The sequence below is a fragment of the Anolis sagrei genome, chromosome 3 (assembly GCF_037176765.1).
Source record: "Anolis sagrei isolate rAnoSag1 chromosome 3, rAnoSag1.mat, whole genome shotgun sequence".
Classification (NCBI taxonomy): Eukaryota; Metazoa; Chordata; class Lepidosauria; order Squamata; family Dactyloidae; genus Anolis; species Anolis sagrei.
The window spans coordinates 49,438,144-49,464,513 of NC_090023.1; the positions used below are offsets into that span (position 1 = coordinate 49,438,144).

The 26,370-nt window shown below is 38.3% G+C and overlaps 1 protein-coding gene across 1 annotated transcript in view; it reads right to left on the minus strand.

The window, feature by feature from the left end:
- Positions 1–8,762: 8,762 nt before the first annotated feature.
- Positions 8,763–26,370, minus strand: part of PROS1 (protein S) — a 45,355-nt gene continuing 27,747 nt past the window's right edge. Inside the window, 7 exon segments of the mRNA XM_060770621.2 lie at positions 8,763–9,215; positions 13,774–13,990; positions 16,548–16,699; positions 17,742–17,910; positions 19,255–19,422; positions 20,044–20,233; positions 20,437–20,555. Of these exon segments, the coding sequence (XP_060626604.2) occupies positions 9,025–9,215; positions 13,774–13,990; positions 16,548–16,699; positions 17,742–17,910; positions 19,255–19,422; positions 20,044–20,233; positions 20,437–20,555 (1,206 nt within the window). The 3' untranslated portion in view covers positions 8,763–9,024.

Below are 26,370 nucleotides of genomic sequence, written 5' to 3' on the forward strand. Positions count from 1 at the left end.
CCATTTTATTTCATCCATTTTTCTTTACAATTTACCAGAATGTGTTAAGGCAACTACAGGTTTGAAAAGTGGTTTTGGGTGTTTTAGGTCTTGTTTATTTGTTCAGTCATTTCCAATTCTTTGTGAATTGGAAATGAAGCAGCCCATGCCAGAGCTCTCTGTCAGCTGTGGCCACCCCCAGTTCTTTCAAGGTCAAGCCAGTCACTTCAAGGATACCATACATCCATCTTGCCCTTGATTGGGCCCTCTTCCGTATTCCTTCAATTTTATTTATTTGTTTATTTCCTTCATTTCTACCGCGCCCTTCTCCCACAAGGGGATTCAGGGCGGCTTTGTCTTCTCCAAGCTTTCCTGTCTTCTCAGGAAAACTAGATCTATTGTGCATATTTCCATATGCAGGACTACACCTTCTTGATGTAAGATGACATCTTAGATTTTGAAATGGAAATTTAAATATTGTTTATTAGAAGGATTCTGTTAAGAATCAATGACACTTCTGATTTGGTGGTGTTGCTAGTATGTTGTTGATTACAATTATGTTTCTACGATATTCTTTAGGGGAAAGCCCTTACTAAAAAGCTTACAATCAGCATGTGAAAAATGTATTTTAAAAACCTGAGTCAAATAAAAGGAAATACATGTCAGATGGAAGCATATACAAAAGGGGCCAAGATGACTGGTTGGGAGAAGGATTAATACAACGATGAAGACACCATAAATAAGATTGTTGCCAACTGCTAGTCAGAGAGCTGGTTCAGTTGAGGTGGTTCAAACACTGGAGGCACTGGAAGTTTATTATTAGAATGGATGCAAAATTGGTGCAGTGTCACAAGACTTCTGGCAGTTGAAATTACACCAGATGCAGTTTGCACATCAATGGTAACACTAAGATCTCAATTGAATTGTTTGTCCCAATAAGAATACAACTGAAGAATTAATGAGAACCTGGCACAAGAAGGCAAAGCAAGGAACTACAAGAAGCCACAAGAAGGCAAAGCAAGGAACTAAGAGCCACAAGAAGGGCCACAAGAAGGCAAAGCAAGGAACTAAGAGACTTTGTATATTGTTTTAATACAGAAATGCTTCTCTATGATATTTCCAAAAGCAAGATAATGACAGGGTTGATGTGAGTTTTCTGGGATGTATGGCCATGTTCCAGAAACATTATTTCCTGACATTTCACCTGCATCTACAGCAAGCATCCACAGAGGTTGTGAGGTCTGTTGGAAACTAGGCAATTGGGGTTTATATCTGTGAAATGTTCAGGTTGGAAGAAAGAACTTTTGTGTGTTTGAGGCAGGTGTGAATGTTGCAATTGGCCACCTTGATTAGCATTGATGAGTCTATCATATACCATGCAGGTGTGGACAAGTCTACATAGGGACCACCAAATGCAGCATTGCCCAAACACAAATCAAGGAACTTGAAAGGTACTGCAGACTAATTCAACCTGAGAAGTCAGCCATAGCAGAACACTTGATGAACCAACCTGGACACAGCATATTATTTGAGAACACAGAAATGCTGTACCATTCTAACAACTACCATGTCAGACTACACAGAAAAGCAATTGAAATTCACAAGCACATGGACAATTTCAACAGAAAGGCGGAAACCATGAAAATAAATGAAATATGACTACCAATATTAAAAAAAACCCTCTAAAATCAGGACAGTATATAAAGAACACCACTCAGAAAGCAGAGGAATTCCAGACATGAATCAGTCATGGCCATCTAACACCCCCCAACAAAGGATTCCCCTAGGCAATAAGCAGCTAGATCTTGAAGCTGAAAGGTTATTCAGTGTTAATCAAGGTGGCCAATTGAAACATTCACACCTGTCTCAAACAGACAAGAGTTCTTTTTCCTACCCTGAACATTCCACAGATATGGCCATGTTCTAGAAGCATTCTCTCCTGATGTTTCACCTGCATCTATGGCAAATATTCTCAGAAGTTGTGAGACCTCACAACTTCTGAGGATGCTTGCCATAGATGCAGGTGAAATGTCAGGAGAGAATGCCTCTGGAACATGGCTATATAGCCCGAAAAAACCTGCAACAACCCAGTAATTCCGGCCATGAAAGCCTTCAACAATACATTCCACAGATATATAAAACCCAATTGCCTAATTTCCAGCAGAACTCACAATCTGGGGATGCCTAACATAGATGCAGGTGAAACATCAGGAAAGAATGCTTCTGGAACATGGCCATACAGCCCAGAAAACTCATTATAGTGTAGCCTTGATGTAACCAGTAGCTGAGGTCGTCTGTTTTCTTCACACTGAGTTGTACCCCAGTATAAGCCAAGAAGTACAATTCTGGACCTGTCCACTCTAGAATAAAGCACTTAGATTCAGTGGAGCCTGTTCCCTGGGAGACATGATTAGGATTTTAGAAAAAGCTGCTAATAAGATGTAGAAGACAAACATTATAATGACAAAGGGACATTACAGGAACATCTAAGTGCTCGCCTATCAAATAAATATTAAAATGTAAACTTATTTGTTAGTATCAAGAACAAAAATTAGAACAGAATCCAGAAATGTCTTATACATGCCACAATGAAAAGAGTGAAAACTGTACCACAGTCATTTTATCCCCCTGAACAAAAGCACTTTTCAGTATATTGCCATCTTAAAGGTAGGATCTATGGGGGAACAAAAATCACAATTTCTGAATAAAGTAGCAACTCTGTTCATTGTAAAACACCAGATTAAAATGAGAATTCAAGTCTGTTTTTTTAAAAAGTGTTGTACTATTGAGATGAACAAAGAGCGTTAGCATTTAGCAAAATTACCATCCTTAAGTTATTAGCTTCATTTGTGGTGAATTATTGCAGTCATTCAGCTCCATCTTCTGGTTTCCAGGTGCACAGCACCAATTGTTGCATGATATATATAGAAATTGGTTTCTGATTGTATAGCATTCTTTTGTATTGTTCTAAAAAAAATCTATATTACAACTTTCAGCTACAGTGAAACTTACCTGAAACATACATATCTTTGGAGACATGTTTAAGATTGCATTGTTACTCTGAAAAATGACCTTGTGAGTCATTATTCCCCTTGCTTGTAGAGAGGAATGAGAATGAGAAAGAGCATTCATCCTACCATTTCACCAAGCAACATAAAGTGGCATTTTATGTTGCCACAACAACCTTGTTAAATTAGGCTGAGATCAGTATACCCAACCAAACCCACTGCTTTAGGCAACAATCCCATTGGAGTTTCTACAGAAGCCTGTATTTTTTTCAGAAGCCTCTTCCCCTATATCCAGAAGCCTGTATGTTCTCTTTCCCTATATCCATGGGAGGCTCCTGAGGAAGAAAAAAGTGTTTATTTTCTCCTAGCTGGGAGGGGAAACCATTTTCCCTACCTTCCACAAGGTAGCAACTGCAAGATCTCAGTTTGGCCTGAGTAAGAAGTGTACTTAGAGGAGAATAGCATTGTTGAAATACCCGACAGCAAACCTTGTTTGCTGCCATGCCAGAGAACAAGACTTAAGCCACAGGAAGGTAGATTACAGGTGAATGTTAGGAGGCATTTCTTGATGGAAAGGATATTTTGACATTGGTACCAGTTAAACAGGAATGTGGATCATCCTCAGGAAGCAAGGCTGGGAATCCATTGTTGCTATAGTTGTGGATTTCCTACACTGATTACCTTATCACATGAGAAATTTCCCAGTTGTAGGACACTTCAGCATCTTTTTCAAACATGGAGAGGCACGGAGCTCATCGCATGTTCCAGGATTGAAAAGAGGCAAAAATATTCTGAAAGGAGGGGGCAATTCTCTACTTTAAAGAGATAGTCACCCATGCTTTCCCCTCTCAATATGATAAGGTGGTGAGCTGGATGAATGTTCCACCAAGCCACTCCAACTTCCTGGTTCTAGGATGGGTGCAACTAGGGAAGCATTTCATGGGAACACCAAATCTTGCCTGCCACACAAGTTAAACCCTTTCTACTATCACTTACTCTATAAGGAAATGGAAGAGTGTTGAGTCTTATCGGTCAAACACATTTGTAATCTCTCTTCAAGGATTCCTAATCAAGTCAGGGTGCTGTGCAGGGTGTTGTGATTAGAGTATGTGAGGATAGTGCACACATCTGTTTTCCCCCTCAGACACAAAATTTCACATCACTTGCAAAGGGTCTATGTACATGGTTCAAAGCCAGAAATACTAAACTATGAGAGGCTCAGAGGTTGTATTATTCCAATTCCTAGAAATGCATGGAGGGCCACACATTTTTTGCCCTATAAAATATAAATCTAATTCTGTTTGAAGGGGTAAGAAGGCATTTTTTCTATTCTCCCATTTTAGGCTCATGGGGGCTTTTTTCAAGACCTATACTGGGCCTGAAATGTTGAGACAGGGGCATAGATGTGGGTAAAATTTCCTTACACCTATAGAGCAGTGGTTCTCAACCTGTAGGTCCCCAGATTTTTTGGCTTTCAACTCCCAGGAATCCTGACAGCTGGTAAACTGGGTAAGATTTCTGAGAAATGTGGGCCAAAACACCCAGGGTCCCACAGGTTGAGAACCACTGCCATAGAGCATGGCTTCTTAATCTTTTTTGTTCCAAAGACACACACCCCCCCCCCCCCTTGCCAGTCAGGTGAAAACTATGCACCCCTTCTCAGAATGAAGAAGCAGATGGCTTTATGACACTCAGAATCAGCATGTCTTTAAATTAAATTTACATGTGTGATCTAGTGTCAGGTCTAACAACTCTTGTGATTTCAAAGAATGGATTAACATTAGCAAATTTTAGATGAGAAAAGAGAGATAATTAGTTGGTTTTCTTTCAATTCATGCTCATGGACTTCCTGAAATCTTTCCATGGACCCTCCATGGACCGTGAAATGTCCTGACGACAAAGTGATAAAGAGTACATACTTATTTTTTCAATATTTCAGTATAAGATTGGAGTGGAGAGATGTGTGTAAAATTGTTCTCTACAACAAGAGAACATGGGATCAAAACATGCTGATCATCAGTTAACTTCCAAATTGCAGAAACCTGACAGAAATAGTCAAGGCGCTCAAATCAAAGTGATTTAATAATTGCAGATATTGCCATGCTGTTCCAGAAGATAAATGGTATATTTACTGCAGTACTGAAATGTCAAAAAAAAAATCTTCATCTGGTCCTAGTGATTAATCTTATATATCAGTTCCCATAACCAAACCATTCCTTGTTATGTAGAAAGGTTGTGCCACAATTTCCAAATTGAGACTGCTCCATAAAGGTAACTGCATACATGAACATATAAGTAAAACTAGAGTTCCTAAGAGATAACATCTCATGCCACCCAGATTGCACAAAATATAGGGGCATCATGTCTTTATTCATCGGATGGACTCAAGCTAAATTGTCTACTTAGAAAAGGGCTGTTATATAGCTTGATAAAATCACTCATGTAAGTCAAGAGATATGACTTGCTAGTTGTTGTACAACAAAGTCTGAAAAATTGAATCCACCCTCAGCAACTGGCAATTAAATCTTCCTAATAGTAAAGTAGGATAAAAAGGACTCCTGAATTATTTTGATTTTTTTTTAAAAAAATTAACATTAGCTTTCTGATATTAAGTTTTGGTGAGATAGATGATGCAGTATCTTTGGTAAAACATTCATCTTAAGGGAACTCACATCACTCCATAATTTAAGTGATACTGGCTGCATCCAAATCAAGAGGTATTTCAGCCAAGAATGCAAACAAATTAAAAAAATAGCATATTTCATAATTCAAGTCAGATATTTAAACTTATTTAGCAGCTGTTCTTCTCTTCCCTTGTAAAATGCATAGTTTTCCATTTATATTTCTCGATTGTGTATTGTAAAAAGTTCATAGTTGAACTGTTAAAAAGACTCCCTGGTGAGGACACTCAGGCAAGAATTTTGTCTGTCAGTATGGGCTAACACATGCTTTTCTGTCAAAGTGACATCTCTATTCAAGTTAGACAAATGACTGAATCACCTGCTTCTTTGGGGTTTCAAAACTATCTCATGTGGAAGACCCCACATTTCATTAATAACATAGGAAATATACAGAAGTAGAAAAGAAATGGTAGATTGTCCTGTAAGTTTTCCATTGTTAAAAGCAAGCAGCGTCCTTATTTTGTAAAAATGCAACTAAGCATTTTTCATTAGATCCAGAATACATTACGGCTTGAGCATCCTTTATTTAAACTTATGAATTATTTTAAAATTGTGCGCACAAGTGCCTGAAACGATATCTTTGCCTTTTGGTGCTTTGCTGTACAAAAACTGTGATTCATGCACAAAATTACCAGTGTTTCAACTATTGTATAAAATTACCTTCAGGTTATGTTTATAAGGTATATGAAGCACAATCTAGCTTTGTGTTTAGACCTTGGTCCTATTTTAAAGATATCTCATTATGTATATCTACGTAAATCCAGGTATTTCAAAATTTGAAAGATCCAAAACACAAAACATTTCGGATTCCAAGCATTTGGGATAAGACATACTCAACCCTTACAACAAAGGTCAATTAAACTTGTTTAATAAACCTCTTGTAAAATATATTTGTTTACACTAATTTTATTCAGGGAATATCTCTATCTAATCTAGCTTGCTATTAAATTGATAAATAAATATAAGGATTTATTAAAAGTAGAATTTTTAAAAAAGATAAGGAAATACTAGATACATATTAAGTACATCCTCACCTAGCTCCTAGTATCCACCCTGTTAATTTGCTGTTCACCATCTCCCCTCCAACAATTTTAGTATAATTTTAGAGATTTTAAATTAATTTTTAAATAATTTAATATGTTAGTAATTATGTGGAATAGGTCTTTTTTATTTATGTAGTTTTATAATTTATTGAGTTGTTTTCGGTTTGTTACTGTTGGTATTGCATGTTTGCCACTATGTATTTCGGTGGCACAGCGGGTTAAACCACAGAGCTGCTGAACTTGCTGATCGAAAGGTTGGTGGTTCAAATCCAAGGAGTGCAGTGAGCTCCTGCTGTTATGCCCAGCTTCTGCCAACCTAGCAGTTCAAAAACATGCAAAATGTGAGTAGATTAATAGGTACCGCTTCTGCGGGAAGGTAACAGCTCTCCATGTAATCATGCTGGCCATGGGACCTTGGAGGTGTCTATGGACAACACTAGCTCTTCGGCTTAGAAATGGAAATGAGCACCACCCCCCAGACATGACTGGACTTAATGTCAGAGGAAGCGTTTACCTTTACTATTTTGTTGTTAGCTGCCCTAAGTCCCTTCGGAGAGATAGGGCAGGCTATAAATAAAGTTTCATTCATTCATATGATTTGCCTGGTTGTATTTATCATTCCTTTCTGTGGAGTACATTTTTCAAAACATAATAGAATAAATGCTAAGTTTTGATTGGGGCACAGATAGAAAGCTTGTAGTACTGTGTTGATTAAAGCATAGGTTAGGGAACACTTAGCTGAAATTTTTGGGACTAGTAGTGTTCTGTATTTTGGAATATTTGCACTCACTTGAAAGTCATTTCCTTTGCCTAACAGTTGTCTTGAATCTAAGCATCTTGCAGTTAAGAAGCAAGGGTCAAAATACAGACTGAATTGACTATTAAAGTTAACCCTAATTGTGGCTATGTATAAGCAAGCTCTTTTGAGCATGTATGATTGTTTTTGGAATCTGATCTAGCAGTCATGTAAAAGAATTGTGCAAGTCTTACTTATTTTCTGGAACTATTTAAGTAAGCTAGGATCTATTCAACAAAATTTCTCCATATGAATTGAAATCCTGTTTGAGTGATAATATTAAGCTGTAATTCTTAAGCTGTAGTTCTTGAGAGGTTTTTCATAGAATCATAGAATTGGAAGAGACCTCGTGGGCCATCCAGTCCAACCCCGTGCCAAGAAGCAGGTAAATCGCATTCAAAGTACCCCTGACAGATGGCCATCCAGCCTCTGTTTAAAAGCCTCCAAAGATGGAGCCCCCACCACACTCTGGGGTAGAGAGTTGCACTGTTGAACAGCTCTCACAGTTAGGAAGTTCTTCCTAATATTCAGGTGGAATCTCCTTTCCTGTAGTTTGAAGCCATTTTTCTGCCTTGTAGTTTCCAGGGCAGCAGAAAACAAGTTTTCTCCCTCCTCCCTATGACTTCCCCTCATATATTTATCAATGGCTCTCATCATGTCTCCTCTCAGCCTTCTCCTCTGCAGGTTAACCATGCCAAGTTCTTTAAGCCGCTCCTTATAGAGCTTGTTCTCCAGACCCTTGATCATTTTAGTCGCCTTCCTCTGGACACATTCCAGCTTATCAACATCTCCCTTCAATTGCAGTGCCCAGAATTGGACACAGTATTCCCGTTTTAAATTTATTAAACTTAGCCATAGAGTTCAGCTGGAAGACTTAGAGATTTCTAGAGAAGTATTCTTTCAGGTTTAAAATAGTATATTTTAAATATGTGTTTTTCTACTTTTGTGGGGCTCTGTGTTCCTAACCCCAGCAAAAGTGGAGAGCTGACTCTATACACTTTTAAAAAGAGGATTACCTCATTGATGCTCTGTTCCAAAACATATATATCACCGTAGTTTGTCTGTGGTTATTATTTTCAAAAACACTGTAAGATTTGATGACACTATAGTCACCAAGTAGTTGTGCAGACTTCTCTAGGCATTTAAGTCCTTTCTGATGTTCCTTAGAAAAAATGGAATATCTTGATTCAGTGTACCAGTGTCAGTTTTGCACTTTCAACATATTAGAATCAAGTTAGCAAACCGAATTCAGACATATTTTTTCCAATTTTATTCTCCAAGGTAAATAAAATACAAAACATGAAGTGTATAAATGTTGACGAGGAAACTATACAACTAAAAATCTTGAAATGTTATAAATGACACTATTTTGATGGAATATTAATCTTGATATGGTCCCTTTATATTGGAAAAGGATGTAACCGATTTGTTCTCAGAACAGATCATTAGAAAACAGATAATGTTTTAGCTCAACCTCTGTGTCTTTATCCAGTTTGGGCAAAACAATCAGGGTCTTCCTATGAAAGATTAATGAACAGATCAGGGGCTTCAGAATTCAGCATTTCATCCATGAGCAATGGGCAGGAATGTGACCTAATGTCATTCTTTTTGGAGACGGCTTCATCCAGATCCAGCTGCTTATCGTTAACTTTCACTTCCATGCAGCCATTATAGAAAACTGTGACCGGAGTTGCTTCAATTGGAACATCTGCATAAAAAACACCAATAAAATCAGGAGTAATTACTCAAATGCTAAATATATGTCTTTTTAAAAAGCGTGTTCTAGCATATAACATATTCCACTGTTAATTTTCTTATTAAAATGACATATTAAAACAATGTAACCAACATAAATCTAGAATGAACAAAAGTGCTAACAAGATGCAAGGCAGTTAATAGATTGTTAACTGAGGCTGGCACACAATTGTAATATTTAATTCTATTCTAATATTTATATTTTGTAGGTTTTAAATTGGATAGTTTTTAGGGCTGTGAGCTGCTTGTTCCTGACAGAAAACTGAGGAACAAATAATAATAATTAAAACAGTAATGATAGTTGTAATAATAATAATAATAATAATAATAATAATAATAAATTATGATGATGATGATTCAGGGGTCTACCTTGATTGTACTTTTCCTGCAAGGCAGTGTGTTGGACTAGATGGCTCATGTGGTCTCTTCCAACTCTATGATTCTATGATTCCTTGTAATAATAATGATGATGATAATTTGTATAATTTGTGTTATTATGTATATTATTCATATTTGAACTCTTAATAGTGCAGTACATTCTCCTTAAATTCTGGAAAGAACAATCTGACCAATGAAGGATATATTTAAAAAGAGATTCCTTCTCCCCCTCATCAAAGAAAAATCCACAACTCTTCTGCGGCAATCCCCATTTTAACCTTATGTTGGAGATCAGATATCTGGTGGGATTTGGATCCAAAGCCTTCCTTCTATTCTCTGCATACTACACAGGGGCAAAAGAAGATGAGAAATGTGGCACTAGTGAAATAACAAAGGCTTTGGGTGTTCAGTTTCCAGAAGACAGCATGTACCTGTACACATAAGATACTCCAACCTTGTGAGAGGAAGCGTTTCAGCAACAAGAATAAAGGAAGAACATTGAAAGCCAATCCTTCACTTCTATGCTGCCCAAGGTAGCTCAGCAGGGTTTCTATGTATCAGATAGTTCCACCATTAAGCACTCTTGATGGACTGCCAAACCTGACATCCACAGTTCTCTTATTGCATTTTGCTATTATGGATGCTGTTATATCCCCTTTTGCCACAAAACATTGTATAAGCTTGTAATGAGAGCCACTTGACAGGCAGAGGGCCAGTACAAAAAGTTACACCTCCTTCTCTTTTCCCACATTCTCCAATTTATCATTTTTTAAAACGCATCTCATGGGCAAACTGCAAACAGCTAAGTTGGTTATAACAGACGGTGGCCTTCCTAAGGTTGACAGGCAAAAAATGACACTTTCCTTGATATTTTCCACTGGCCCTTGTTTCTGACAAAAGACAAGGTGCCCTTCAGTTTTTTGCTGCACTAGTTGATATGATTGGCCTTTAATGCCTGATCTTTGATAGACGTACAGAAGACTGTGCATGACTTTTTTCTTTTCCTAAAAAAATATTAGAATTTACATTTACATTATTAATTTTCAGAAAGTAATGTGATGTGGTGAACTATTAAGCAATCTGAAAACATAAAGGAATCCAGTAGTACTTCTGAGACTAACTGGGAAGAAGAGCTGGAATGATGAAATTTCTAGCCACAGCCCACCTCATAAGGTGCAAGATGATCTTATATCTGATGAAGTATATTGTGTCCATGAAAACTTGTTCTAGGAAATTCTTTTTTCCAGTTACTATCAGAAGTACTAACAGAGTTCATGTTAAAAACAGATTAACACAGCTATCTCTGAGCAATCTGAAACTCAGACCGGGCGCACTTGTTTAACCCTTCTGGCCTTGACATAACACCTCACAGAAGAAGAAAAATAACTTGTATCAAATTAGGATTTTAACACACAGTGAGAAAAAGTCTCAACAGCATTCTCATAACCTTGTCTGAATGGCTGTTCCTACTATACAACAATAAAGGTTTCCCCTGGCATTAAGTCTAGTCGCATCTGACTCTGGGGGTGGTGCCCATCTCCATTTCTAAGCCAAAGAGCTGGCATTGTCCGTAGACACCTTCAAGGTCGTGGCCAGCATGACTGCATGGAGTGCCGCTACCTTCTCGCAGAAGCGGTATCTATTGATCTACAAACATTTGCATGTTTTCAAACTGTTAGGTTGGAAGATGCTGGGCCTAACATCGGGAGCTCACCCCGTTCCCCAGATTAGAACCGCCAACCTTTTGATCAGCAAGTTCAGAAGCTCAGTGATTTAACCTACTGCACCACCAGGGAAATACGCAAGTGTATATTCCAATATCTCTACTGGTCAGATAGAATTGTTTTTGGAATTCAAATTCAGTGTGTCTAACAGACCAATATTTTATAATACATGAAACTGTAGCAAAATATCTCAAATCAAAGGCATTAGAAATCATGCCAATAATGGCCAAATGAGCCCTTGGCACATTGCAAAGATTTACTTTTTGCAACTTACACAATCACCTGAGCAATAACAATGCCCATACCTTTGGTTTAAGGTATCGCATAGCTGAATTGACCACACATGTTAGGTGTTATCCCGCTCCAGAGTTGTGCCTGCTGACTCTGCCTGACTCTCTGCTGTCCAGTCTCCAATGAGCCTTCCAGCCATGTGCTTGGGTTTATACAGCAATGGCTGTTGGACGCTGCAAACCCCTCCCCTCCCCAAAACATAACCCCTGATTGGCAGGGAGGCAAGCAGGTTAGGCTTCACCTCCTAGCAGGCTTAGTTGCATTAAAAACGTTTCATCATAGTTCCAACTCACTTCCGCATCTCTGAAATCAATCACACAAGGTAAGTCGAAAGTATAGGGGACTACAGCCTCATGGAAACGTGGCAGAAGTCCCTTCAGAAGGCAAAAACATCAATTTGTATTCCGAATTACATCACATCTGAGCGAATCTATCCAACCCTACCGGGGGGGGGGGGCAGTTTTCCCCTTGCCGCAGGCTGCATGCCTGCCAGAAGTGCATTTAATGTTACAAAGCACATTGTCACTACATACAGCTTTCCTTTGAGGCACTGAATCTCAGATGTGGTGGTCTGTGGATAGGTACCCACCAGGCAAAATCTCTGGCAACTTTCTAAGGAAGAAAAATATAGTTGCTGCCAAAGGACACAAAAGGTATGGGTTCCTGAGAAATCAGGAAATGATGAATTTGTGATTTTACTCTGATGACCTGGCTTTTGTAATTGTATGATATTGTATGATCTGTATTTGAATGTATTTTGTATTAATGTATTATGATGCTATTATGTTTACTATATTTGTGTATGAAGTTTTCTGCTGTTAGCCGGCCAGAGTCCCTCTTCGGAGGTCGAGAAGACCGGGTTATAAAATCTCTAAAATAAATAAATAAATAAATAAAAGACAAATACTAGTCCCCCATATCAGATAGCCTGAGTAGCTTTAGAGGAGAATTGAGTTTCTTGGAGGATACTAGGAGTCCAATTCTCCTTGTTTTTGAACAAAGGGCTCTGGGGTAAATAGGAGCATAATCTGAATGAGGCCTTAGAAAATGAGAGAATGTTGCACATAACCTCTGAATTGTGTGTTGCTCACATTTGGCATAAGGGAATGATACCTGAACAGGAAAGGGTATTTATAATGTGTTGAGTCATTGCAACTTTTGAGCTTATTCAAAGCTAATCTGAAAACAAAATTTAGTTGCAACCAGGAAACCATATACTGTTCATTAAAATTATCATCTGGGTTATTTTTTTTAAAGAGACAGCACATTGGACTAAGACTCTGGGAGACTATGGTATGAAAGTTGCTCAGATATAGAAATTGACTTAAGTCCCTTCCACACAGCTGTATAAAATCCACATTGAACTTTATTATATCGCAGTGTGGACTCAGGTAACCCAGTTCAAAGTAGATATTGTGGATTATCTGCCTTGACATTCCAAGGTATATGGCTGTGTGGAAGGGACACTGAATGACTTCTGGGATCTCACTTATACTTTCTCAAGAGGAAGGCAATGGCACACCTCTTCTCAATATAATAATGCTATGATAACCCTATGATGATGTCACCATGAGTTGGAGTTGACATGAAGACATGTAACAAAAAAGGAGAAAATAATATCTATTCAGGTTTGAGATTTGGTTTTTTTACACACATTTCCAGATTTTTTTAAAATAGGAGTCTAACACTGTAGTTGCTTAAGTGAGCTCTTATAAACATGTTGTGACTTCTTCAGATATCTCTCAGTTAAAAAATTTGAATCTTTATTAGCTGAATTGTCAATGCAATTCTTTGGATTTGCCAGTAGAGGGCATTGATGGCATATTAAAAACAAGGGCGTCTTATGATTCCAGAAGAAAATAAGAGAGATGATTGGGCAAGGAGGAGAGAATGGAGGTTCCCTAGGGTCACGGCCAAAAATAGACTTTTTGAAAGAGGCTCAGCATCTACTAGCTTTAGGCTAATGCAATTTTAATGATTATTGCAACACCAGGGTTCACTAGAAACTGCACAAAATTATTTCAAAAGAAAAAAGCAAATACGAATTAGAAATGTACTATTGCTAGGTGATTGGAGGAGGCCAATCAATTAAAAGTATGCAAGGAAATATGATTTTACCAGGAATGCCGCCTAAGTAAGTATCAACAGATCCATTCATTGCTTGATCAAGGGACGAGAGATGTTCTCCTGAGTAGGTGACCTCTGAATGCAAATCAACTGTAAGTTCAAGCAGCTCTCTGGTTACTCGGAGGTCCAGCAGCACTCTTCTTGAAGTACACAATCTGTTTGACTCCAAGCGGGCAACAATGACATTTTCAATGGATATAATTATATCCTAAGGGCAAGAAAACGGGAGAAGGAGGAAGAATAGAAGGGCAGTGGAAATATTACTTTAGCTTTATTTCAGTATTTGCACTTCAATTTTAAATCCATAAGGAAACTCGAGGAAGCAAACAAAGAAATGCCAAAACAAATGCAACATCCAAACATTGAAGAAAAATCTATATGAAACGGCAGAATAATCTGTCAACAGCATTTTAATATATAAGGAGAAAAACAACAACATTTCAATTGACATATAGTATACAATTCATAGCCATCCGATCAATAGTACAAGCCTTGTATCCACAGGGGATACATTCCCAGACTTCATGTGGATATGTGAAACTATAGATAACAGCAAACTCTATTGAAATGAAGGACGTCTGGCCAAAGAAAACCATACAGACATGTGTTGTCGAAGGCTTTCATGGCCGGAATCACTGGGTTGCTGTAAGTTTTCCAGGCTGTATGGCCATGCTCCAGAAACATTCTCTCCTGACATTTCACCCACATCTATGGCAGGCATCCTCAGCGATTGTGAGGTCTGTTAGAAACTAGGCAAGTGAGGTGTATATATCTGTGGAATGTAGTGTGGGAGAAAGAACTCTTGTCTGCTTGAGGCAAGTGTGAATGTTGCAATTGACCATCTTGATTAGCTTTTAATGGCCTTGCAGCTTCAAACCGGTTGGTTGCTGCCCAGGGGGAGTCCTTTATTGGGAGGTATTAGCTGGCCCTGATTGATTCTTATTTGGAATTCCCCTGGGTTTTTTTTTTTTGTCTTTTTTTTAGTGTTGCTCTTTATTTACTGTCCTGATTCTAGAGATTTTTATTTTTGGTAGACAATTTTTGTTCATTTTCATGGTTTCCTCCTTTGTTGAAATTGTCCACATGCTTGTGGATTTCAATTACTTCTCTGTGTAGTCTGACATGGTGGTTGTTAGAGTGGTCCAGCATTTCTGTGTTCTCAAATAAAATGATATATCCAGATTGGTTCATCAGATGCTCTGCTATGACTGACTTCTTTGGTTGAATTAGTCTGCAGTCAATCAGGACCAGCTAACACCTCCCAACAAGGGATCTCCAGGCAGCAACCAGCCAGACTTTGAAGCTGCAAGGCCATTAAATGCCAATCAAGGTGGCCAATTGCAACATTCACACTTGCTTCAAACAGACAAGAGTTTTTTCTTCCACCCTGGAAAACTCATAGCAACCCATACAGACATGTTGAAGGACCTAGAGGAAACATTTTGTTGGACATGGATTTATGAAACCATGGACCAACAGTATAACCTGTATCCGGTAACCTGTATCCAGTGCCAACACTTAATAAATAACATGACAACAGAAACATATTAACACCTCATGTTTTAGGGAAATTATACTCCACTTGTAGCTGACAATACACGTAGTATACCAAAATATTGGAAGAAACTATTTAAGTACACAAACTTTGACTTGACATGTAAAGAACTATAAGAAATGGGACAGGATGTCATACAACAACCAAATCAGATATCCAATTAATGCCGTATCATCAAAGCATATTGAAAGACTGTAGCTTCATAAACCCTCATTTGAAAGCTGACCCCTCAACATAGCCAATATGACTGGTGCAACTACAATAACTGATGGCAAATGTAGGCTGTCATTCCAGCTAATCTCAAAGTGTTCTTGATCTTAAGAGGCCGATGGCACAGTTCCAGGTGGGAAGGAGTTCTGGGATCTATTACATTTATTTGCACATGGCACCACAAAAGGATTGTTTTTCTGTGTGAGGAGAATTGGCTGTCTGCAAGGATGTTGCCCAAGGAACACCAGGATGTTTTGATGTTTTACAATCCTAGTGGGAGGCTTCTCTCATGTCCCTGCATGGGGAGCCGGAGTTGACAGAGGGAGCTTATATACGTTCTCCCCAGATTTGAACCTCTAACCTGTCGGTCTTCAGTCCTACTAGCACAAGGGTTTAACCCTGGGGGTTCTTCCACAAGAGGTTTGTTCCAATATATTCAAAATCAGTACTCCCAAAGATTCAAACTATTTATTAAGAGTCAGTACTACACCGAAAGCAGCTTTTCTTAAAGCATTCGGTCATTTATTTATTCACTATCTCACTTGTTGGGCTCCAAGATGACTTAAAGCAAGGGATCATAATGAACCTGTATAGTGAACATTAGCATGTAAAGGAGACCTCCTGACCCAGAGAATTCAATCATGCAGTTTCCAATAAGCATTCAGAAGAGGTATACGAAAGGAAGAAAAATGGAGCCCAGAAGCTTCACTTCTGAACCAGCTCAATGAAAAAAGAAAAACTAACCCACGCTTTTCAAAATCAAACTAGTCATTCATATGTCTCAACACTTTAAACTACCCCTAAAGTCTGTATCTTGCTTTAAGTCTCTATGGAATGAGAAATATTGGATTTCACTCAAGTTAGATTTCCATGGCAAAGGTAACGTCTAAAGTGGTATCCACATTTTTTTCACTTCAAATTATCCCTCACATCAAAGGGAGGCGCTCAATATCTCGGCCCTCCTCTCCACTAAGCCTGTACAGTGGGAGCAAAAGATTACCTGTGAATATGATGAGTTGGAGTCTACAACTGACAAAGCAAGAGGCACTTTTTCATCAGAAACCAAGGCAAACATTACACCAGTGCCAGTGGATGGACGGATGGTCATGGTCACGTTTATTAACCAATCTTCTTTACTGGTTAGGCTGTTATCTGTTTTATTTCAACCAAATGAAAAAGCAAGATAAAATAAATAAGAAATTTTTGAAACAAAATTGAATGTGTAACCATGTACGTTACACCATCTCTTAGGAATTTCTTTATCATACATGTTACTAACATTTACAAATAGACTCCTTTTGGTTCATTACAACACATAGTGCTTAAAAACAGTCAATAATAATAATAACAACAACAACAACAACAACAACAACAACAACTTTATTTCTACCTCGCCACCATCTCCCCGGAATGACTTGGGGCGGCTAACAAAAGCACCCAAGGTGCAAACACATAAAATACAATAAGTGCATGACTTTGTTGTTTATTCATTCAGTCACTTCCAATGCTTCATGAACTCATGTACCAGCCCACACCAGAGCTCCCTGTCAGCTGTCACAATAACAATAACATAAAATCATAAAATCCCACTACCTAAAAATCAATAAAATGCAATAGTAGGTGCAGATATAAACAAACTGCAATCAGTTGCTAGTATGCCTTGAAATATTTCATTTAGTTATTTGCTGAATTGTATGATTGCCATGTTCACAGAAAAGAGGTAAGGCATATTATTAAAGCTTTACATCTGGAATACAGGACAATTATATAGACTATACATCTGATGGACAATCTCTTCACATATGGCATACCATGACCCATATGGAAATAACTATTTTATGTCAAGCTAGAAAATCAAGGGGATTCCTACACAGACATCCTTTTGCAGTATTTATCCTTGATATCTATTGAAGCGCAACTGATCATTTGCTTCCTATTTTTCAGAGGAAATGTCAGTATATTTTTATTTGAAGTTAGTAAAGGTAACATGTGCCCCCCTCCCTGGTACTTAAGGTTTACTATGAAAAGATGTAGCTTTATACATTCCCAAATTAGATTGATTCTGATATTCAAGATTAATAAAGTATTACTAAGTTCCTAAAAGAAATTATTTCTCTGGAGGTCTTTTGTTCATTCAATGTATCAACAGACAGCATAAGAACAGCATCAAAGGAAATAGGGAAAAAAATCTTACTGTAGTTAATATGAAACATGGCTACTCCAGTGCCAGGATAGTAAGATCCTTTCCCAACACTTATTAAGCAGTGTTTGCTTTGCTTCTGTTGAATGATATCTTTTACACCAGAATTTCCTTGATTCAACAAGTTCCAGGCACGAATGCATCCATCCAGACGGGGATTAATCTGCAAAAGATGTTCCAGTACCAGATGTGGTATTTTACTTTTCAACAGTCCAGGGAAGTTGTCAATTAACACAAAACACGCTACTCCGCCTTATTTGGAAACACCACATTATTAATATATTTATTTATACCCTGTTTTATCTCTCCCAAAGGAGACACGTTTAGCAATACAGGTTCCACTGCAAGAGTTAAATTACACATTACACAAAAATAGCTAAGACTGAGCATAGACACATCTTGTTTCAAATGGAAAACAATGCAGGGAAAACTAAATGTCATATCAAATGCAAAGTCAAAATGACACATATAATCAAATGGTGTTTTATCACCCTGTCCCACAGCCATACAATGATTTTAAAAGATGAGGATACATAAAATCCTTAAAACATCAGTATATCTATGCGACACGTATTTCAAAAAATTGTAAGTAGTAAATATAAGTCTACTTTATTTTATTTTATGCTGCCAATGTAGGCTGGATTAAGCTATTTCTGATCATTCCTGCCTTTGCTGTTAATTAAATAATAATAATAAATAATAATAAACTTTATTTATATCCTGCCACCATCTCCCTGAAGGGACTCAGGGTGGCTTACAAGGCACTCCAGGTTGCACATATAACATACAATAGGTTAAATGGTTCAAAAGTATAAAATAAGTCACATAAAGTTATAACAACAACCCCGTCAACACATGTAGCATAAAATCAAAATAATACAATTGTAAAAGACTATTCTCTTATTTCCACCAAAGATTTAAGAAACACATAAGATGCCTCCTCTCAAAAACATAGCAGAATGGCTTTCTAAGATGGGAAAAATAGTCACCTTCTGTGTAACAGTCATTCTTACTATCTTTTTTACCACTATTCCCCTTGGAATGAATGCTTGAAACTAAAGCTGCTTCTTCCAGCTGTAATTTATTTCCAAACTACTGCAGATCAAACACAACCCCAGCCTCCTCTCACGCAAATCCAGCAGTAGTACCAGTATGAAATAGCTAGGGAATTGTACTTCTTAGAGATTTGCTTTTTGCAAGTTGAGTAGCTTTATAGAAACCCTCCCTGCTGAAATCCCAATGGCATCCAGTTTTGCTGAAATTCCAATGGCTCCTACGTCTAACTGAAATCTCAATGGTTTCCGTTTTTTCTTACTGAAGAAACCATATGTGTTTACAGTAGATAAAATTGGTGATGCATTTCCACATGCATACACATATAAGTCATGAAAGCATTACTACGTTCAAGTAATACACGACTCAAATGCCTTTTGAAAATAAAATAAAAAATACTATACAGGAGGGAACATAATAATGAACAGGTCACATTCAAAATGGCAAAAATTACCGGCTTAATGAGGGCGTTGTCCACTTTGCGAGGTAACCCTGCAATATACACTTTAGTTTCTAGAAAACCATTGGATGGCTTAAAAAGATTTCGTGGGCTGTTAATGTTCATTACTGCTTCTTTTGCTATTTTTACACTGATACTGTGTTCCAGTTCTTCCACAGAAACCTAAACAGAAAACAAAACAAATATGAGATGTTGAGAAAAAAACACCCCTTTCACTGCCCTGAGTCTCTTTAAAATAAATATAAATAATTTTTATTTACAGCATTTATATTCTGCCCTGAAGGGGATACAGGGTGGATCACAGAACATCTAAACGGCAAACATTCAGTGCCGTTAAACAGACAGGACAGACAACAGACAGAGGTATTATGTTGACAATTTTCTCAACTTTGGTATCCTGGAGGTTGTGCTCAATTCCAGCCACAGAATGAATTGCTTTGCACCAAAGCAATGAACTTGAAACAAAATCTACATAACATAGGCCCTTAAAAACAGGTGGTGCTGGAAAAAAAATATTCGTTTTGTCACCCTAGTGACACTGCCCCCTCCAAATGGGTTACTCCTCTCCGAATGAAAACTCTCCGAATGAATCCCAGGCTCAGAGCTCCCTTGGAGTTCTTTGTTGCTAAACCTTTTTTTAAATGAAGGCATAAAAATATTTTGTGACAATGGGGTGACAAATGGATGCTACTATTCCATATTCATCAAGTTACTTTGAAAGTGGATTCCTTTATAAGTAATTCAGTTTCCATTTCTTAACTCACTGGGGGAAAGAAAACATACCATATGCCATAAGCCATCGTTAATGGCTTTGCCTCCACTTGTCACTTTGGTTCCAAGCTCATTCTTGAACTGAATTTCAATCTTTCCCTCACGCAGGGCTAACAAAAACCATGCTGTGTTGTCAGTGGATTCAGCATACAGTATAACACCCTCATTATCGTAAGTCCGAAAGTCGAATTCTGCAGAAAATCTGAGTTGTAAGAGAAAGTGGGGAGGAGTATAACACACAATGGAGAGACTTGGTTTGTACATTTTAAAACTGTTATGAAATGAAATACAATTATTGGCCAGGATGCAGATATAATGCTGCATATAAATGTTACTCAAAAGTACATTACAGTGGCTACAATTAATAATACGGCTTAATGTGCATGCAGGCTAATATCAACTTACCTTGTAACTTCTGGCAATCTAAACCTTAAATACAAAACAGGGATCCCTATAAATTGCTCTGCCAGATAAAGCAATTCATAATTCTTTTCAAGATTCAGAGCGAGACAATCTGGTACAGTCTAGAAATGACAGGAAAAGAAGCACTAAATTATAATTTGATCAGGTGAGACCATTTGTCTGCTCTTAGTCAATTTTAGTTTCTTATTCTTAACCTGTAGGATGGTGTCATTGCCTCAGTGGAGAAGACCATGACTAAAATCCCATTTTCTGTACTTTGACCTGGAAAGAAGCAAATCTTTCACAAATAATTACTCTTCTGGCTCACCAATTATTTCACTTGGTGGCCAAAAACAAATAAGAAAAAGGGGCTTGCTCTCTGCGGAAATCATCCACTAAGGCGACCATGGCTGTCTCAGTTCCATGTCCCGGTCTGAAACCGGACTGCGATGGATCCAGATAGTCAGTTTTGTCCAAGAACCCCTGGAACTGTGAGGCAACCACACGTTCCAAGACTTTGCCCAAAAACGGGAGATTGGAAACTGGCTGAAAGTTGTTCAAATCAGTGAGATCCAGTGATAGCTTTTTCAACAGCGGTTTTATCTCAGCCTTTTTTAAAGCTCACTGGAATTTTGCCCTCCTGAAGGGAGGCATTCACCACCACCTTGACCCACTCTGCCAAACCCTCTCTGGCTTCCTTTATCAGCCAGGATGGGCAGGGGTCCAGGATGCATGTGGTCGCCCTCGCCTCTCCAAGAATCTTGTCAACGTCCTCGTATTGCACAAATTGAAATGAATCTATTGAAACGGGACAAGCAGGTGCCTTTGCTACATCTTCAGAGACTGCAATAACTGTAGCATCCAGGACGGAGCGAATCAGAGCAACTTTATCTGGGAAGAACCGAGCAAATGGCTCACAGTGAGCTGACGAAGGGCTAGGGACCCCGTCATAGGTGGCGGGGTTCAACAAACCTCTGACCGTTTGAAACAGCTAGGCTGGACGAGTCCTCGTAGACGCAATGTTGGCCGCAATGTGAGATTTGCTTGCAGCCTTCACTGCCGTGGAGTACGCCCTTACATAGGCGTACGCCTGTGCGCAGTCTGACTCACTGCGAGATGATCGCCACATGCACACAATGTGGTTTTCCTTCACTTTTCATACTGATTTATGTGTTGTAATTCTCTGATCAAAATGTGTGTATTAAAGGAAAAAATGCAATTTGTAGGGAAAATAGTGCACTACAAAGTCATTTATTTAGTGCACAATAAAGTTGAAGACAAAGTGCATTAGTGTGTGTAAAATGAAGAAATTGTTAGAGAAAGAAAAACAACATATATCAGTTCACTCCATCCTCCAGGTTCATTAGTATTACAATCTTTTCAGATACTTTCTTATGGAACCTTCCTAAGCCTTCATATGAGAATTTGCTTTGGTCAGTAGTTATCAACTTGTAGATCCCCAGATGTTTTGACCTTCAAGTCCCAGAAATCCTAACAGCTGGTAAACTGGATAGGATTTCTGGGTGTTGTAGGCCAAAACATATAGGGACCCACAGGTTGAGAACCACTGCTTTAGGTGATCTAGAAAACTGTGAGAACATCATTATTACAACCGGCCAGTATAACAATATGTGCAGTGGCAGAGTGTGAATTGAAAACCCAAAAGAAATAAAATAACTTGGAGACGCTAAAATCAACAAAGGAAGCTTAGAAACAGAAACCAAAACAATGAAGGTGCCAATAATATGATAATATCAATAGAATAAGAATACCAGACACAGAAGAATTTCTTTCATTCTGCAAAAGAATTCAAAGCTACGGTAAAGCTATCTGAGTATGTAAGTTTATGAAGGAAAAAGACATGTATTCCCTTTTAAGAAATCCTCTTTCTACCATTATACTACAGATACTTCCATCAGTATTCACAAGAGGTAGCTTGGATACAAAGTTCCTTCCCACTTTTCTTCCTTGCTGGAAAAGCTATCTTCTCTAAAGATGTCCTGGGTATTAATACCTTATCTGATTTCACTTTCTGATTGGTGGATCTGTCTGAAGTCATCAGTTATTATTCACCACCCCAATATCCAAGATTAAAAAAGGAAATGACCTCTAAAATGCTATTCTGAAAAACATGAGGTCCTATTCGACCTGCCATATGAGTGGGAAGTGAGTTTGCAGAAGTCAAGATAGTGTCTAGTTTCTGTCCATTTTCTTTCTTCTCTCCAGTTTGGCTCTGCTTTTAAATAAAATCTATCTAGCATGAATATTTGAGATTACTGGATGCTTGAAAACACACTAAGGCTATGTCTACACCAAGCATGTTAGGCCTGTATAAATACGGAGAAGTATTGGAACCAGCATATACATGTTGAACCGGAGGCTATTGTCCAGTTGTCCTGGAACAGTATCCAAATGATTGGGCCATTACCGTCTTCATCTTGCTCTTACCTCCTTCTTGCTGACTGCACAGGTTCCCCATTCTTTTTTTTCTTTTTTCTTTTTTGTCGTGTCAGGAGCGACCTGAGAAACTGCAAGTCACTTCTGATGTGAGAGAATTGGCCGTCTGCAAGGACGTTGCCCAGGGGATGCCTGGATGATTTTTTGGCGTTTTATCATCCTTGTGGGAAGCGTCTCTCATGTCCCCACATGAGGAGCTGGAGCTGATAGAGGGAGCTCATCCTCCTTTCCTCGGATTCAAACTCGCGACCTGTTGGTCTTCTGACACTAGCAGAAGGAGTCTAGCAGCCAGGGACACAGACAGAGCACTGTGGCTTGGGGGAGTAATGGCAGTGGTGATGCCAGCACAATTCTTCTTCCCCTTTTCCTGAGTTGATCAGCACAGGTAAAGGGTGGTGCTGTCAGTGTCCATCCGGACAGGAATAGGACTTGATCCCACTACCCAGCCTGCTCTAAAGCTCCAAGATATTCTGAAGTTTCAAACAAACTTTGGAGTATCACCCAACTTTGCTTAAAGTAGGGCAAACTATTTCAAATTGAAAAACCCAGGATACTCACCGGAAGCCGCTGTGCATTGTGAAGACTGCCAGCGGTCCATTTGCAGTGAGTACATTTTTTTGTTTTGGCCCGTGCAGACAAGCCCTAAGACACAGTTGACAAACTTCCATAGGCCTGGGGCCAATTTCTGCCACTAAGATCTTCTGAGAGCCACACAGACTGTCAAAAAATAAATGGAAAAAGACCCTAAAGAGTGGTCAGACATTGGTTTATCTTTCCAATTTTTTAAGGTTAAATTGGGCAGGTGGGGGCTGAAATTGGTTCAAAAATTAATTGTTGGCCCTGGAGATTTAGGACAGGGGCAGGAAGTCTAGCTTTGGGGGTTGTAAATGTTTGAAGCCAATTCCATTTCTGGATTGTAAGTGGTGGCATATCAAGTTCTGACCCTATCTGCTAGATGAGAAGAGCAACTAATAGGCCATGAAGCTTTACCATTAATATGCCCACTTGAAATTTCTTTCTTCCTTTATAGTATTTGTATTCTGCTTTCTCTCTCTCTCTCTCTCTCGGAGACTCAAAGCAGAAATAAAATATACTTCTTTATGAAATGGAAAACAGCTGACAAATTAGAATTTAGATTGACAGCAGTGTAAAACAAAATGGCAAGAATCAAACAGGGGGCCCCTCATTTAAAAAAATGAAGGAAGTAGTCCTGGTAAGCCTACACTGCTTGCTTTGTGGCACACTCCCATAGACTATCAACACTATTATGTCTAGAATTGCTTCCAAAACAAAACACCTTCAAATTTAGAATTTCCACATAAGCAAAACCAATTGTAAACAGCCAACAGGGACCCTGTGCTTAAGCACATCTAAGCAGAATGGTAAAGCCAGCATTGATAGCTCAAATCTTGTAGAAACTGTGTTAAGGAAAGTAGCTAGAGAAGAAATTGATAGGGAAATAACTCCTTAACAGTTGGAAGTAAATACAAAAATACATATATAATATTCTGGGATCTCTTTACTAGCACCAATAGCAAGGAACAAAAACAATGTTTTGAAAGGTTGATTATGAAGTTTTGAAAACTGTATCTACTTTTACAAGAACTGACTGTAAAAGGCATTTATTCATTTGCTTGTAAAGAAATTCCTCTTTCAGAAGTTTTGGGTCTCAGGATTTGCTTGAAAAATCAACTACTTTGAAAATATTGAGCACTCTAATGCCAAAGACGTTTAATTAGAAATCTTGAAAGGGAGAGATGAATGTTTGACAAAAGAGATATTGAAATAATTATCTTGAAGAACAATCATGTGTCTATTGGGAAGGTATCTTTAAATATATAGTTTCGGGAAGTAAAATATAAATTACTGTTGTCTGGACATACAACACCTGCTAGACTTGATAAGATGTATTTAGTAACATGGTTCAGATGTTGGATTCTATCTAGGCAGGTCTAATATCAGGTGGGGTTATCAGTAATGTTTAATTACTGGGTGCAAGTTGCAAGTATCGCATCAAACAGCCAAATGTATTGTCTACTTAAGCCCATAACCAGTTTTTGTTTAACGGATGAATATATACTTCACATATTACAAAATCAGTAAATGTGAGTTTATAAATATCTCCCAATAATGTCTCGGTCAGACACTGGTGAAAATTCCCTGCAACTCTTCCCATTCACAACAAGAAGTCATTATGGAGTACAGACCCGAAACCCCTCAACCCCCCCCCCCCCCGGCTACATGCCTGATGGAGTATTAAATTAGCAGAAATGGGCATGTAACTAATGATAAATGGTAGACAAACAATGTGTTCCTGAAAAATTACTGGTTTTGTAGATTATGCACGCTGTGAACATATCATAGAATCATAGAATAACAGAGTTGGAAGAGACCACGTTGGCCATCCAGTCCAACCCACTCCCATCATGCCATGCAGGAAAAGCACAATCAAAATATTCCTGTCAGATGGCAATCAAGTCTGTTTAAAAGTTTTCAATGAAGGCGCTTCCACCACACTTTGAGGCAGAGAGTTCCACTGTTGAACAACTCGTACAGTCAGGAAGTTCTTCCTATTGTTCAAGTGGAATCTCTTTTCCTGGAATTTGAACCCATTGCTCCAAGTCCTAGTGTCAAGGACAGCAGAAAACAATCCTGCTCCCTCTTCCTTATTACACCTTTTCACATATTTACACATGGCTATCGTATCTCCTCTCAACCTTCTCTTCTGAAGGCTAAACATCCCCAGTCCATTAAGACACTCCTCATAGAGCATGGTCACTTTAGATGCCCTTCTCTGGACACCTTCCAGCTTATCAATATCTATTTTGAACTGCGGTGCCCAGAATCAAATGAAGTATTCCATGTAACATCTAACCAAAGCAGAATACAAAGGCACCATGACTTCCTTCGATCTACACACTATACTCCTTTTGATGAAGCCCATATAAGGGTTAATAGATATTTACTTGCTTTGTTCATTTTTATGTGTATTTTAATAAGACCACCATCTTATTCTACCCAAATTAGGACTGGTTCTGCATTTTGACCATAGTCTGTGCCTTGTTATGATACAGTTTGATGTAGCTAATTATTTTCATAGATATGGCAATACTAACGCCACTGTATCAAAAAAGATAGCCTCAGAGTAAAGCAAATATCTAATGTAAGTGATGCCGTTGGTCATAATGAAACAATGATATTTCTGGCAATGAAATTCCCATAGATTAGATTAGGAACTAGATTCCATGTTCCAGTTGAAACTTTTGTTTATTTTGTATATTATTAAACCCCTAAAAAGCTGAAATCTTCTAGAGCAATATTTACTTGGGAGGATAAATTGCCCGTGTTTGGCTTCCATTATCTCCACAGAATGGAATTATACTTCCTTTCACCAGGTTTTCTAAGTATATTAACTACCTTTCACCAGGTTTTCTAAGTATATTTAAGCACAATGGCAACCTTTGATCTGTGAACTATTTA